The sequence below is a fragment of the Apaloderma vittatum genome, unplaced genomic scaffold, assembly GCF_000703405.1.
Source record: "Apaloderma vittatum isolate BGI_N311 unplaced genomic scaffold, ASM70340v1 scaffold15723, whole genome shotgun sequence".
NCBI classification, from domain to species: Eukaryota; Metazoa; Chordata; class Aves; order Trogoniformes; family Trogonidae; genus Apaloderma; species Apaloderma vittatum.
Window position 1 is genome coordinate 1 of NW_009706523.1, and position 12,121 is coordinate 12,121.

At 37.2% G+C, this 12,121-nt stretch overlaps 1 protein-coding gene across 1 annotated transcript in view; it reads right to left on the reverse strand.

The window, feature by feature from the left end:
- Nucleotides 1-9,927: 9,927 nt before the first annotated feature.
- LOC104271226 (probable G-protein coupled receptor 133) overlaps nucleotides 9,928-12,121 on the reverse strand; it is a gene marked incomplete at its 3' end in the record, with an annotated part of 28,858 nt that continues 26,664 nt past the window's right edge. The window contains exon 13 of the mRNA XM_009865833.1: nucleotides 9,928-10,069. Coding sequence (XP_009864135.1) covers nucleotides 9,928-10,069 — 142 coding nt within the window. The remainder of the gene's footprint in view (nucleotides 10,070-12,121) is intronic.

Here is a 12,121-nt window from a genome sequence, read left to right on the forward strand (position 1 = left end):
GAAAACCAAATTCCCTTGTGTGTCTGGTGCTTTCTCCAAATTTATTCTTTTGCTCAGTTTTCAACCTGTATTTGACATCAATTACCAGAGCAGACAGAAACAAGGAAGCAAAATACAGACAGCAGCTCCCCTGGAATTATTGCTATTGAAATTATTTAAAATATCCTTAAACTAATAAAAAAAATCTACTGTAAAAACTGTTGCCAAAGAGCAGCATAACTCACACAAAGCCTAATGCAGACCAATCCATTTCTTAAATGCCAAAGGATATTTTTTTCCAGGTAACATTATTAATTGAAAATCTCCTGGAGCATTCAGTTCAGACATTCTCTACCTTATAGCCCTAGAGAGACTATGAGAGGAACATGTCCACTGCGCGTATGGGTGCACTGCAAAAACATTAGCTCTTACGGAGGCTTTTTGCACAAAGATACGGCAAATGCCACAGCCACCTCTCCACTGGGTGGGGAAAAGGCACTCCAATCCTCTACACAACCTTTGCCTTTCCTCCTACTTACACAGAGTGGGACTCCTGAGGTAACTCACAGTAGAATCTCCAAACTTTTGGTAATATCACCAGTTATTACATCATTACACTGAACAAAGAGATTTAGTCACACAATACAGGATTAATTTATTTTACACCTCTTTGGTTAGCATGAATGCAAAATAATGAGGTTAACGATTTACACTGCAGTACAAGCTAGTGACTAAACATTTTTCACTATATGAACTGTGCATCTAAGGATTACTTCCACCTTACATCCTTACATGAACTGTCAAAGTACATTTTATCAAACTAACCCTTTAAGTTCTTCCTACAGTGCTCCATATATAATATAAATACAAGGCATGGTTTAATTCTAGGATGGATGCTTTCTATCTTCCTTCTACCAAAGTACTCAGGCTTAGCTCAAGCCCCACACTATCTGGCACAGCACTCCAGCTCTCGCCTATTTCTCATCAATATGGAGTTTAATATAAAATTAAACATACATACAAATATATAAATATCAGATTATAAGACAACTAAATTAGGATATAGATATTTAGATACAGATATGGCAAGCCAAAGAAAAAAAAAGTTAACAGAATTGCTCTAACTAAACCTGAGAACTAAACCAACTAAATTAAACTGATATTAGAAACATCCTTCTTTCTCTGAAATCAACCAACAGTACTAAAAATAGCTATGTCTCTGAGCCATTACTTTCTATACTAGTCTTCATGAGGATTTCCAAACTGATCTTTACAGAGAGCATATTCTATAACCCCCTGCATTAGTTATACACATGAAACATCTCAGGCTCAAATCTAAAAGAACAAATAAAAGGCAAACATCAAAATCAAATAACCTGAGGAAAATAATTTGCAAAGAAAAAAGCACTGAGAAAATGGAAAAAAAAATGGGAAAAGAAATTAAAATGGAAGAAAGAATTAAATTTTCTTTAAAAAAGAACAGGTTAATATTCTGATTAAAACTTTAAACTCAACCAACTTATTTAATGCAAATTAATTATATTTCCTTTTATTTCTTTTGTTGTTGTTGTTCATAGGATTTGTCAATTTGATTCTCACATGTTCTATCTCTTCTTGTTTAGCACTATCTAATACCCAGCTTCAGCAAAGCACTTAGCAAGCGAGCTTGGTTCAAATCACATGAGTAATCCCTGTAAAATATGTTGCTGCATTCTTCACTCACTCTCCTAAACCGTGATGCTCTGGTTGTCATACTGAAAGTGTTATCGTATAAGCCCTGCCTTCGTCTAGAGTGCATTTTCCCCTTCAAAGCATATGTTAGTTATTAAATGATAGCTTGAACAGATCAAGATTGCTGAAATTTATTGCGAGACACTGCAGAGGACGGTATGCAGAGCTCACTTCAGGCTGAGTCACTGAAATGTGGTTCCTCTTGGCTGGCCCTAGTCCTGATAGGAATCTTGTTGCTGCCCCAGCTTGTCTTAGCCTCTTCAGTCGAGAAGGACTCTAGGCTTTTCTTTTTTTTTTTTCCCCCCCAGGGGAAAAAAAAAGAGAAAGAAAGAGAAAAAATAAAGGAAAATCACTTCTTAGCAGCTGCACATTTCCTGCTAAAAGGACAACTCCAAGTTTCTATTGCTAGCTGTTAATATCTTTACCTACCAGCTCTGCTCCAAAGCAAAGGGAGTGACTTGAAAAGCCGAATGTAACAAGCAGTGGGGAGAGAAATAAGCAAACCTAGAAATTTACCATCCACAGAGTTCTCTTAAGTACGGCTCCCTCTGCCATTTCTGAGCTAAAATTAGCACTATTTTCTAAGCCAAAGTTTTTATTTATGTTGTGTGAACTAAATGAGAGGATTGTTCTAGATCAGGGATGTTGCTGTACCACAGCCTATACTTAGCCATAACACTGCCTTGTAATAAGCACAGTCACAGCCACATACCAGGTGACTTTGGGTTGGCTTGAGCAGAAAAGCCTCAGTGGAAAGGCAAAGGCAGATCGGACTCACCACTGCTGAGCAGGTGCCTTTTTTTTTCCATTGCTGGTTAAATACAACAGCTCAGGAGTGCTAGAAAAAGGTTAGAATTCATTCCAAAATCTGTGCAATTCTTTCTGTAGTAATGCCGCTAATCACCACCAGCACAACAATAATCTTTACCTCTATTAGACTGTGTAACTGATACCTCTCCCTCAGCGTTCCCCACTTTTCCATTACAGGTGTAAGGACTCTGCTCTGAATGGGGATCATATCCTAGTTTTCCTATTCAGTGGTCCAAAGCAATATTAAAAGCATTTTCCTGCAAAAATTGTGAATATTTAAAGGGAGGAGAGAATCCATTTCCATGAAGTGGACTTGTAGAATTTCCAAATTTCCTCTTCCTAACTAGAAATTCATTCCATTTGGAACTATTTCTTTTTTATCAGAACAGCAAAGCTGTCCTATCACAAACTAAGCTTTCTCACTTCCACAAAACCATACTGAACTCCCCTGCATCCATCATTAACATCTAATATCTGCAATGGGCCAATATGCAACTTGCAAAAATCCTTAGTCAGACCCCCCTTAGCTTGAAGCCAACATAGATGAGTTTAAAAACCTTAAATAGTCTATGATCAAAAAGTATATCCAAATTAATAGATTTCCTGTTACTATCCATCTCCATCTACACCTTGTGCTCTTTTGGACAATGCCCCCAAAAAGCAATAGAAGGCTTTTAGCAAAAGTAGCCTGTGGTCTTTCCACAACAATGTTCTAAACCAGAGTATGTGCAGAAGACCCTGTTCTTTTCAAAATACGTTCTACCTTCACCATAGTTAGCCTTTAATTACCTTACCATTTTCAGTACATTTGGGAAATGTTTCCAAGGCAGCAGAACATAAATCAGGAAGATAAAAATAGATTTAGTATATTTACCATTTTCTGAGTCAAGCATCATTTGTTTATATGCATTTAAACATCAGTCATTCATGCCACATAAATCATTCCCGCAAGCTTAAGAGGTTTCACAGAGACATGGGCAGACACGCCAGAAGTTGAGGAACTTGAATAAAAGCATATGATAATGTATTGGAGTGGTGAGAAATGTAAAACCACAATATCAAAGGCAAAGGAGCATGAGCGAAGAGTTCAAACCACACAATTAATAAAAGTAGCCGAGCTTCCTCAATCCTTAGTGATAACATTTTGAAGTTAACACTAGCGCCAAAAAAACCCTAACAGCTCTTCCAATGAAGTACCTCAAGGAGAATGTGCAACACATCATTCAGATGTCACACTATTGAAAACAATAGAAATAAATTAGATTAAATAGACAAAGTTGCAGATGACACCTCAGCTGAAATAACTAGTGAGAAATTTTGCAGTGAACTTGCTATTTACTTAATCTACTTGTTACTTATGCTGACAGATCTCTGTTTTTTCAGAAACTATTTTACAGAGTGCCTTTGTTATATGCTTTATAAACATGGGCCCATTTGAGTGCTAGGTCCCATCCTGTTCAACAAGTGGTATCAAGGCCATTCTACCTCTCAGAGATACACATAAGATGTTAGAAGGAGATAATTGGTTTAAGAGCAGTTCTCAGCGCTTTGGTACATGACCTACTCTGATTTAATTCTTGTCATATGTGAGAACACAGTAAAAAAGTAAGATAAGTGGCTCAGGAAAATCTAGATCTTAAAAATGTGCAAGACTGAGTATGAACCCAGACAATCCAGAATGTGACGCAGCTGAAATGTGAAGAATCAAACTAAAAATCTAGGAAAACAGACAGATGTATGTTTCTCAAGCTTCCCTTTCCCTCCATTACAGTAACTTATCTGGAACCTAATCCCATTGATCTGGAGTACAAACTGAGTTAACATGCTTAGAAACAATGAGTCTAGAGGATCCAGAAAGTCCTTTCTCTTTCTGATACTACATGGATTATTCAAGATATAACTACTGGAGACACAGCTATGCACTAGCATTAGATTTCTACTCACTAAAAAACACTGGCAAGATCAACAGACGAACTATCTGAAACAGTTCTTAATTTTTAGTCTTTGGACTTGATTCTGTTTTCTCTTCAGATTGCTAGTAATAATAAGGAATTGAGCTGTATCAGTCTGAAAGCAACAGTAGATCACCATTAGAGTCAGGACCAAAAGCTTGGACCTGTGGGAGTCAGCAGTTCTACCATAAACTACAACTAAATCAGAATTATACCCTCTATATTTAATGTATCTCTCTACAAAACTGTTATTAAAATATACTCTTCTCTTGGGAGACTCAAAATTCTAGGAAAAATTCAAAACTTCTCAATCAGTAAAACTATTTCTAGCTTTTTAAAAAAAATATTTAATTTGGCCATTGTGAATCAAAATCTAGCTTTCTGCAATTTCTGCTGCTTCAAAACAGCTCGACCTCATCATGAGAGATTTTTACAGTATCCATGCTCACAGCGGGGATTAGGGACTGGTGGTATGTTATTTTTACTTTTCTGTTTATAATTCTAAACATCAAAGTTACTAACATCTGAAACATTGGCTACATCACCTCTGTGCTAACTTTTTTCATAACATTTAAGTATGTATATATCTATATTCACATTGTACAAAGAAATACAATGTTTTATAGCAGTTCATTAAAGTAGCACAACGAGTTGGAACTCCTGCCGTAAGCAACCACCACATGTAGGGATGCTTTGAGGATGTAGTCACTGATGAGGAACTTAAACAAGAGGAACTAAATTGAATTTAAAAATTGTATTCGCAGCTGGGACAGAACCAGAGTTGATCATGTCAAATATAAACCCTGTAGTTTTCTCTTCTCTGGTGACAAACATTCAATCAAAGGCAGAATATGAAGTAGCACAAGATGCCACGGTTCTGTAAAATAGGATAACTGTGGAATTCCATTCTGGGTTTGTAAGTCAGCAAGATTTTTTCAAAGTTTATTGCTTGGTATTGACTGACCTCCAACTGCAGATGCACTGTCACTTGCAAGCAGAAATTTGAAAGAGGAAAAGCCGATGCTTCTTGTCGTAGATTGATAACACGTGGTTCCAGTCACCAGTAGTTATTTTCTTTAGGCAAGAGGTAATTTTATAGATGCTAAGTGGAAGACGGCATATAAAATTACCCACATACCCAAAACCAGAAGTCAGCAACTAAACTTAAAAATGAAAGAAAACTTTACTTGCACGCTTCCAAAGACATTGAATCACTTCATGATGCCCTCGCTCCTGTTGCAAACATCCACTTCAGAGGCAAAAGACTCATTTGCAAAGAAATATTAAGGAATCATTTAATGACAAAGGAATGATAGCACAGGGAACATGTTGCACCTCTGAAGGCTTAAGTCTGTTCTGACATGGAAATTAAATCTTCTAAGAATTACAGCTTATTCCAGTGCAATCCTGATTTTTGCAATAGGCAATTTTCAATGTGCTTAATGAAAATCTATATTTTTTTGTTACTGCAACTTTATAGGCTTCTAGAATCAATTCCTATGAGAAAATAAGTCCTGGGATACTTCTGTTAATAACATTAACAATGCAGAACAATTGCTGTATTCTTAAGAGATGTTGTATATCATCATAATGACTCCTGGTATTTTAAGGTTGCCCAGAAGCAAGAAAATTAGCTGCAACTATGTTCATTGCTCATTTGAACTCAATGGATTTTCTGTATTCTTTATAGCAAGGATTTCACTTGCATAGCAAAGTGCAGAACTTCTCATTGACTTTTAAATTACAAGCTTCATTATTATCTTTTCTTTTTGCTTAATTGTGCTACACTCTGCAAGAGTCACAGCTTTAATTGTATATTATTCAACTTTTTCTGGAAAAAGTTCATCCATTGAAAAGTTATACCTTTGTTCTGCAGATGTGGGCAAAAGCCACGGGTTTTCCTCAATCAATATATAAATTAGTCAACATTTAACTTGCCGTTAAAAAAATTGGTTCCACACCGATTTGTCTCTTTCATGGTAACACTGATATTTGTGTACAAATGGGAATTGTTCCTTCTCTCATTCTATTTTCCTATCAGTAATTATGTTAAACAAACCTCAGGATATCACACACTGCTAGTCCAGCAAAAGACAACAGAGATAAGGATGACGTTCAGGTACCTTTTGGAGGCCAAAGTCCCGTGGTCTCATTGAAAGCTCAATGAAAATGTTCCATAACCTTGTCTCCATCTCCTTGAACCACAAGAGAACTACCAGCACTTTTTAGAATGGGAGAGCAGTTAAGAGGAGAGAGAGTTGCTCTCTTCCCTGCACCTTACCACCTCCAAAGGAGTCCCTCAGGAGAGCACTTCCCAGACACGCAGGCTGCACCTACAATAAAGAATGCTGATGCTCCCCTGTTCTGGAGACTTGAGAAAGTCATGTAAGAGAATATGAGATGGGATTAACAGGAAAAGCTGATAAAGCTTCACTGACGAAGGGCTCTAAGCGAGGTCACCGTGGGGTTCTGACGGGAAGCATTCCTTGCAGAAAGTAAAAAAGTAGAAACAGAGAAGTGATAGAGAGGGAAGTTGGTCAAAATATGAGGAGAGAAGCAGCTGTTTGAGTGATTCAGTCTAATAATATGGTAGGAAAGATTAACACTTCATGGTCAGGCAGGCCAAGCAAGATGTTTTTTAAAATGAACCAGATGGAGCTAAGGAACGAGATGTGGAACAATGGTAAATTAGTCTTAACTCGGTAGTATCTTAGAAAAGCACTTCTTTTTTCTTCCTCCAGGATCAAAAAAAAAAAAAATCTTTAAAATGGTAGTTACATTAAATATATTTTAGGGAAAATCAGCTTTATTAGGAGTTGCCAATTTCCATCTAATCTCCACTTGAGTCCCTCTCAGAGAGGGTGCAACGACTGGGAGTCTGTGATTCTCCATAAGTGCAGCTACACATGTTCCCCTTCAGCAAAAAGGAAAGGGAAAATAAAGCCCTAGAGAAAACTACAGAAGCTTCATACCAGTTGAAACTAGTGTACAAAAAAGTTTTCTTCTAGCTGTAAGGCAATTTTCTCTATGGTGGCAGTCAGCAACAAGGGATCAACAGAGCAGCGAGCACAGAGTGTTCTGGCGCATCATCCAGGTCCCCTTCTGCCTCACTACTTCAGTCAGTCCTTCAGCCTCTCTGCACCAAACGTGCCTGGATTTACACCAGGCTGGTATTTCCATGTGCTGAAAGACGGGCAGCTGCCTTGTCAGGAAAGACAAGAATTTGTAGCTACTTTGTCCTCAACATAGTGACAAATAAAAACAACACTGTAAATAGCAAAACGTACGTATCTATCCTACCCACACAGAATCTTCACTACATAAGAAGAATTAAACAAGTAATATTTTTATCCTGTGAAAAAACTAAGATGACTTATCCTGATTCATGAGAATTGCTACTTTAAGTCAGAAAACTATTTTTCACTAATGGAACCGCATGGCCAGAAAATTTTCTGCCTGCTCTGTTGGTAGAAAGAACGTCAGCCAGCAACACTGGTCCCGTTAGAATCCAACTGTGAGGCTGAATATCAAGGCCTAATAGTAGTAAAAACTGATGTCCTCTTCCTCTGCCCTCCCTGAGTAGTATAGTCCGTAGTATAGTGTTCCTAGCCCTTGAAATTAACAGTGTAATTATCAACTAGGAGGCGACTTCTCAGCTCCTGTGCTCCACGGCACCATTTAGCCTCCTCTGCCCTCTGCCCCACGGCGCTCTCTAGAAAAGAAGCATTAACATGTCATTTAAAAATATTTCCTGCAGGCAACTCTAAGAATGAAATTGGTATCCACTTGAAACGTTTCTCCCATTATTACAAGCAAGCAGGCAGTATTTTAATGTGTGAAATAGGTTGCTAAGCCAGATTTTATATTCTTGGTTTAATGGTTACATTCAATCATAAACTTACGTAAATAACCTGACAGCTACTCCACGTTTTAAAGTGTATACTTTATCACAGTGATCTTGCAGCGAGAATTTCTTTTATATTTTAAATTTTAGTTTCAATTCATGAGTGATTAAACTCAACCAAATGAAATCACTTCAGACAGTGAAATTATATGTGGTTTGATAGAGAGGACCTGCTGCTATCATATGAAAGCTTTCAGAGTCATGCAGTCATTTCCTGATCTGCTGAAGTAAATTCACTTAAATTTACTTCTGTACATTTGCTTAAGTAATTTACTTAAGTAAGTTTGCAAGTAAATTGACTAAATTTATATATATTCTTTCTATCTCAGACAGCACTGAGCTACTTTTCCAATCTTGTTAACGAAAGGCGATAAGAGGATTTTTAAAAAATAAATTAGATTAATAATTTAAAAAAAAACCCAACCAAACACAGTCACAGAAAAAAAACCACGAACCAAAACTAAGTCACACCTGAACAGATGTTAGCATGATTAGTAAGATTTAAACAGTGGAAGTAGCTGTAGAAATATTATGGTGGAGAATAAATGGCAGCCTGCAAACGCATTGGCAGTCAGCAATCATGTGAAGCATACACTGCTCTAGGCAGAGTCTGAAGCTCCCAATCATCCTGTTACACACAGGATACGTTAGACAGACATGTTTGTACCATAGACACATGGATTCTGCTGGCTACAACAGAGACAGAGACAGACAATAAATGTAAATTTTCTATCTGTATACCAGCAACCTTCACAGTGAAAGAGACATACAGAAAACTAAACACCAGCTTGTTTATCAGCCTGCTAGTAAATCATCCTGCTAAAGCATGACAATGTACCTGAATAAACAAAGCAAAGTATATTTTATAAATGATCTACACAAAATACAGTCTTCACAAGTCCCCACCTCTAAGAGGCCACTAGGGACATTCAGGAGAATCCTTTGTTTGAAAAACTGTCTGCAAAACACCATTTTTCATTTCTCTGCCTTAGGGTTTTTTCACATTTTTGTTTTCTGTAGGATACTCCATTTTTAGCAGAAGCGCAACAGGAGAAGATAAACTGACTTGAAAACAGTCATTGAAAAAAAAAAGATAAAATATTTGGAAGAATGTCTAAAATTCTTTCTAGGAAACAGTTAAGAACTGAAATCTTTATTTGCAAGAACATTCAGAACACCTCAGTTATCTGACAGTGTGGATTAAGATCAAAAGCAGAAACTATAAGTGAATTCTTGGTTTTGACAGCTTTAATGAGAAAGCAGCAATTCACAACATCCCGTTGCAGATTACAATACATACAGAAAAGCCTAAACCTATGCTTGTGTTACTTCACCTTTTTCAACAGGGGCACTAGTCAGCCTTCTGTAGGGATGGAAACAGAAGTCATTGAAGTGCAATGGCTGGGAAAACATTGCAGTCACAAACGCCATCTGAATTGCTGCTAAACATGTCCACAAAAATTACAAGAGAAATACAAAGAAGTCATCACAGACACCAAAGTTTTGAGCAGCCCTGACAACAGCTAAACTGGTAGTTTCCATTTCACTTACCAGTTTGTGGGTGAGCTGGATGGTAATAAGAGGAGATCCTGACAGGTTGTGGGACAACTTGGGTAGGGGTTCCACTTTGATAGAGATAAGATAACTGGTTGCTGAGATCATGTAACCTTTGTAGGCAGCAGCTTCAGCAATCCTTGGAAAGAAACAAATACATTAAGGAAGTAGAACAACAAATTTTTTAGTTCATCCACAAAACAAGGAACACAGGACCTCCTTGCTCTGTAAGAGAGTAAGATGTGGCCCCAAAAGACTCTCAAGGAGTAGGAGGAACGGCTAAAAAACACAGAGAACAGCTCTAGATATGAGGAGATTTGTTATCATAAGTATTCCTTCAATTCTACTCCTCTTTTGCAAAAGTTTACAAGCCTTGCTGAAAGCACGTTAAAGAATTAGAGAGAATCTATGAAGTAATGGATCTAAAAATAACCCGGGCAAAGCAACCTAAGTGAGGATAAGACTTGCAGGGGTTTCAGGCTGTTTCATTAAACATATGTGTTCATAAGACACATGTACTTACACTACATGTAATGCGTATGCTTAGGAATATATTTAGAAGTAATTTATAGCTTTACTTTGAAAAATGATTATGTCCAGTTAGGTTTGTTAGAGGGTAAGTCAGGTCACAACACAAACAGCTGAGCCTGACTCAACATCTGATTAGTCCACACAGGATTTTTTCTCGGCTAAAACAATTTTGCAGTACACAAGAACACTTTTACTTCTGCTTTCAGCTAAAATTTATGACTTTGGCATTTTCACGCATTTAAAGAGTAACCAAGATCCATTTGACTGTAGAGTACAATTTTTCACACCATCAGTAACGAGCCGTGCAGGAGTAAAGTGGTGTCTGTCATCTACCTCTTCAGTATAGGAATGAATGGTATTTACTATGAGAAATATGAGCCATGGCAAATTAGCCAACAATGTGGGTTTCCAAACACAGCAGACCATTGGGAAGAGCCAGCTTGCAAAGCACAGTAAAACACAACTTTTTTTGCATCTGCCACCTGTTTGCAATGTTGGGTTTTTTTTTTCCCTTTCAGAAAAAGTCACGTGAGACATTAAAATAACTTCATGCAGTTCCTCAGCAATGTCAAAGAAAACAGAATTCATTTAGCACAACCCCAAGCACCAGTCTTTGGTTCTGACCACAAAAACACATCAGTATCAGAGATTACTTCTGCCCCCAATAACCAGCATGTGAACTGAATATGTCAAAGCACAAAATTTGATACTCTGATATGAAAACTTTCAGCTTAGAAAAGAACTCACAGACCACTAGCTGACATTTTGAGATTTCTCCTACACGTGTTAACAGGATGGACATTTTTTCCATATCCGTTATTCGCTGTTTTAAATTGAGAGAGCTAGATTAATTTTGAAAAGTGGAGAGACTTCGGTACAAGCAAGAAACGACACTTCTGTGATTTGTGCTTATACATGCAAGTGTTTCTTCATCGTGGCTCTTGATATTAGATGGAAGTAAGTCTGTCATCTGATTCCTTCAGTGAAATTACTACAGAGTTACACCAGCTGTATATGAGTGGGAGCAGAACCAAGCTCAAAACCTTGTTTGTTTTTTTTGAAGAATAAAAAGTGACTCTTCTTAGAAACTGCTATTTATGCAGTCTGAAAATAGAAGTCATCTGTCTGTACAGCACAAACGCTCCAAGAGTCTTGGTTTTAGCTTTCCACCACAAAAGAAAAAAAAAGTTTGCCCTTAAAAAGAAAATGCAGATGCTTCAAATTACAGGTGTTCAAATAGCCCAGCACTAGAAGAAACATTAAAGAAATTCTTTAAAACAACCTACTCTGGGAAAACATTGCTCTACTGAAATGTAAGCAAAAAAAAGTTTTACTAGCACAGCACTAAAAAAGAAAACCAAGCAGAAAAAAAAGATACTTATTTTTAAAACATTTTTTGAATACCTGGGATTTGATTCCACAGAGGAAAAATCGCTATGCTAGCCTGCCCTGTATTACTAGTATTTTAGATGCTGTTTTGGATAGATCTGCATCTAGAATTTTATAGACATGATGCTGTAGTGCATTACATAATTTGGATTAATTACAGAAATCTAGGAGATGTTTCTTCTGCAATGTCTTTCTGTTTCTCTTGAACAGCACAGGAAGGTCAGATGTTTTCTGACTCAGAAATGAGTGCCAAAAAATACATACAACTCAG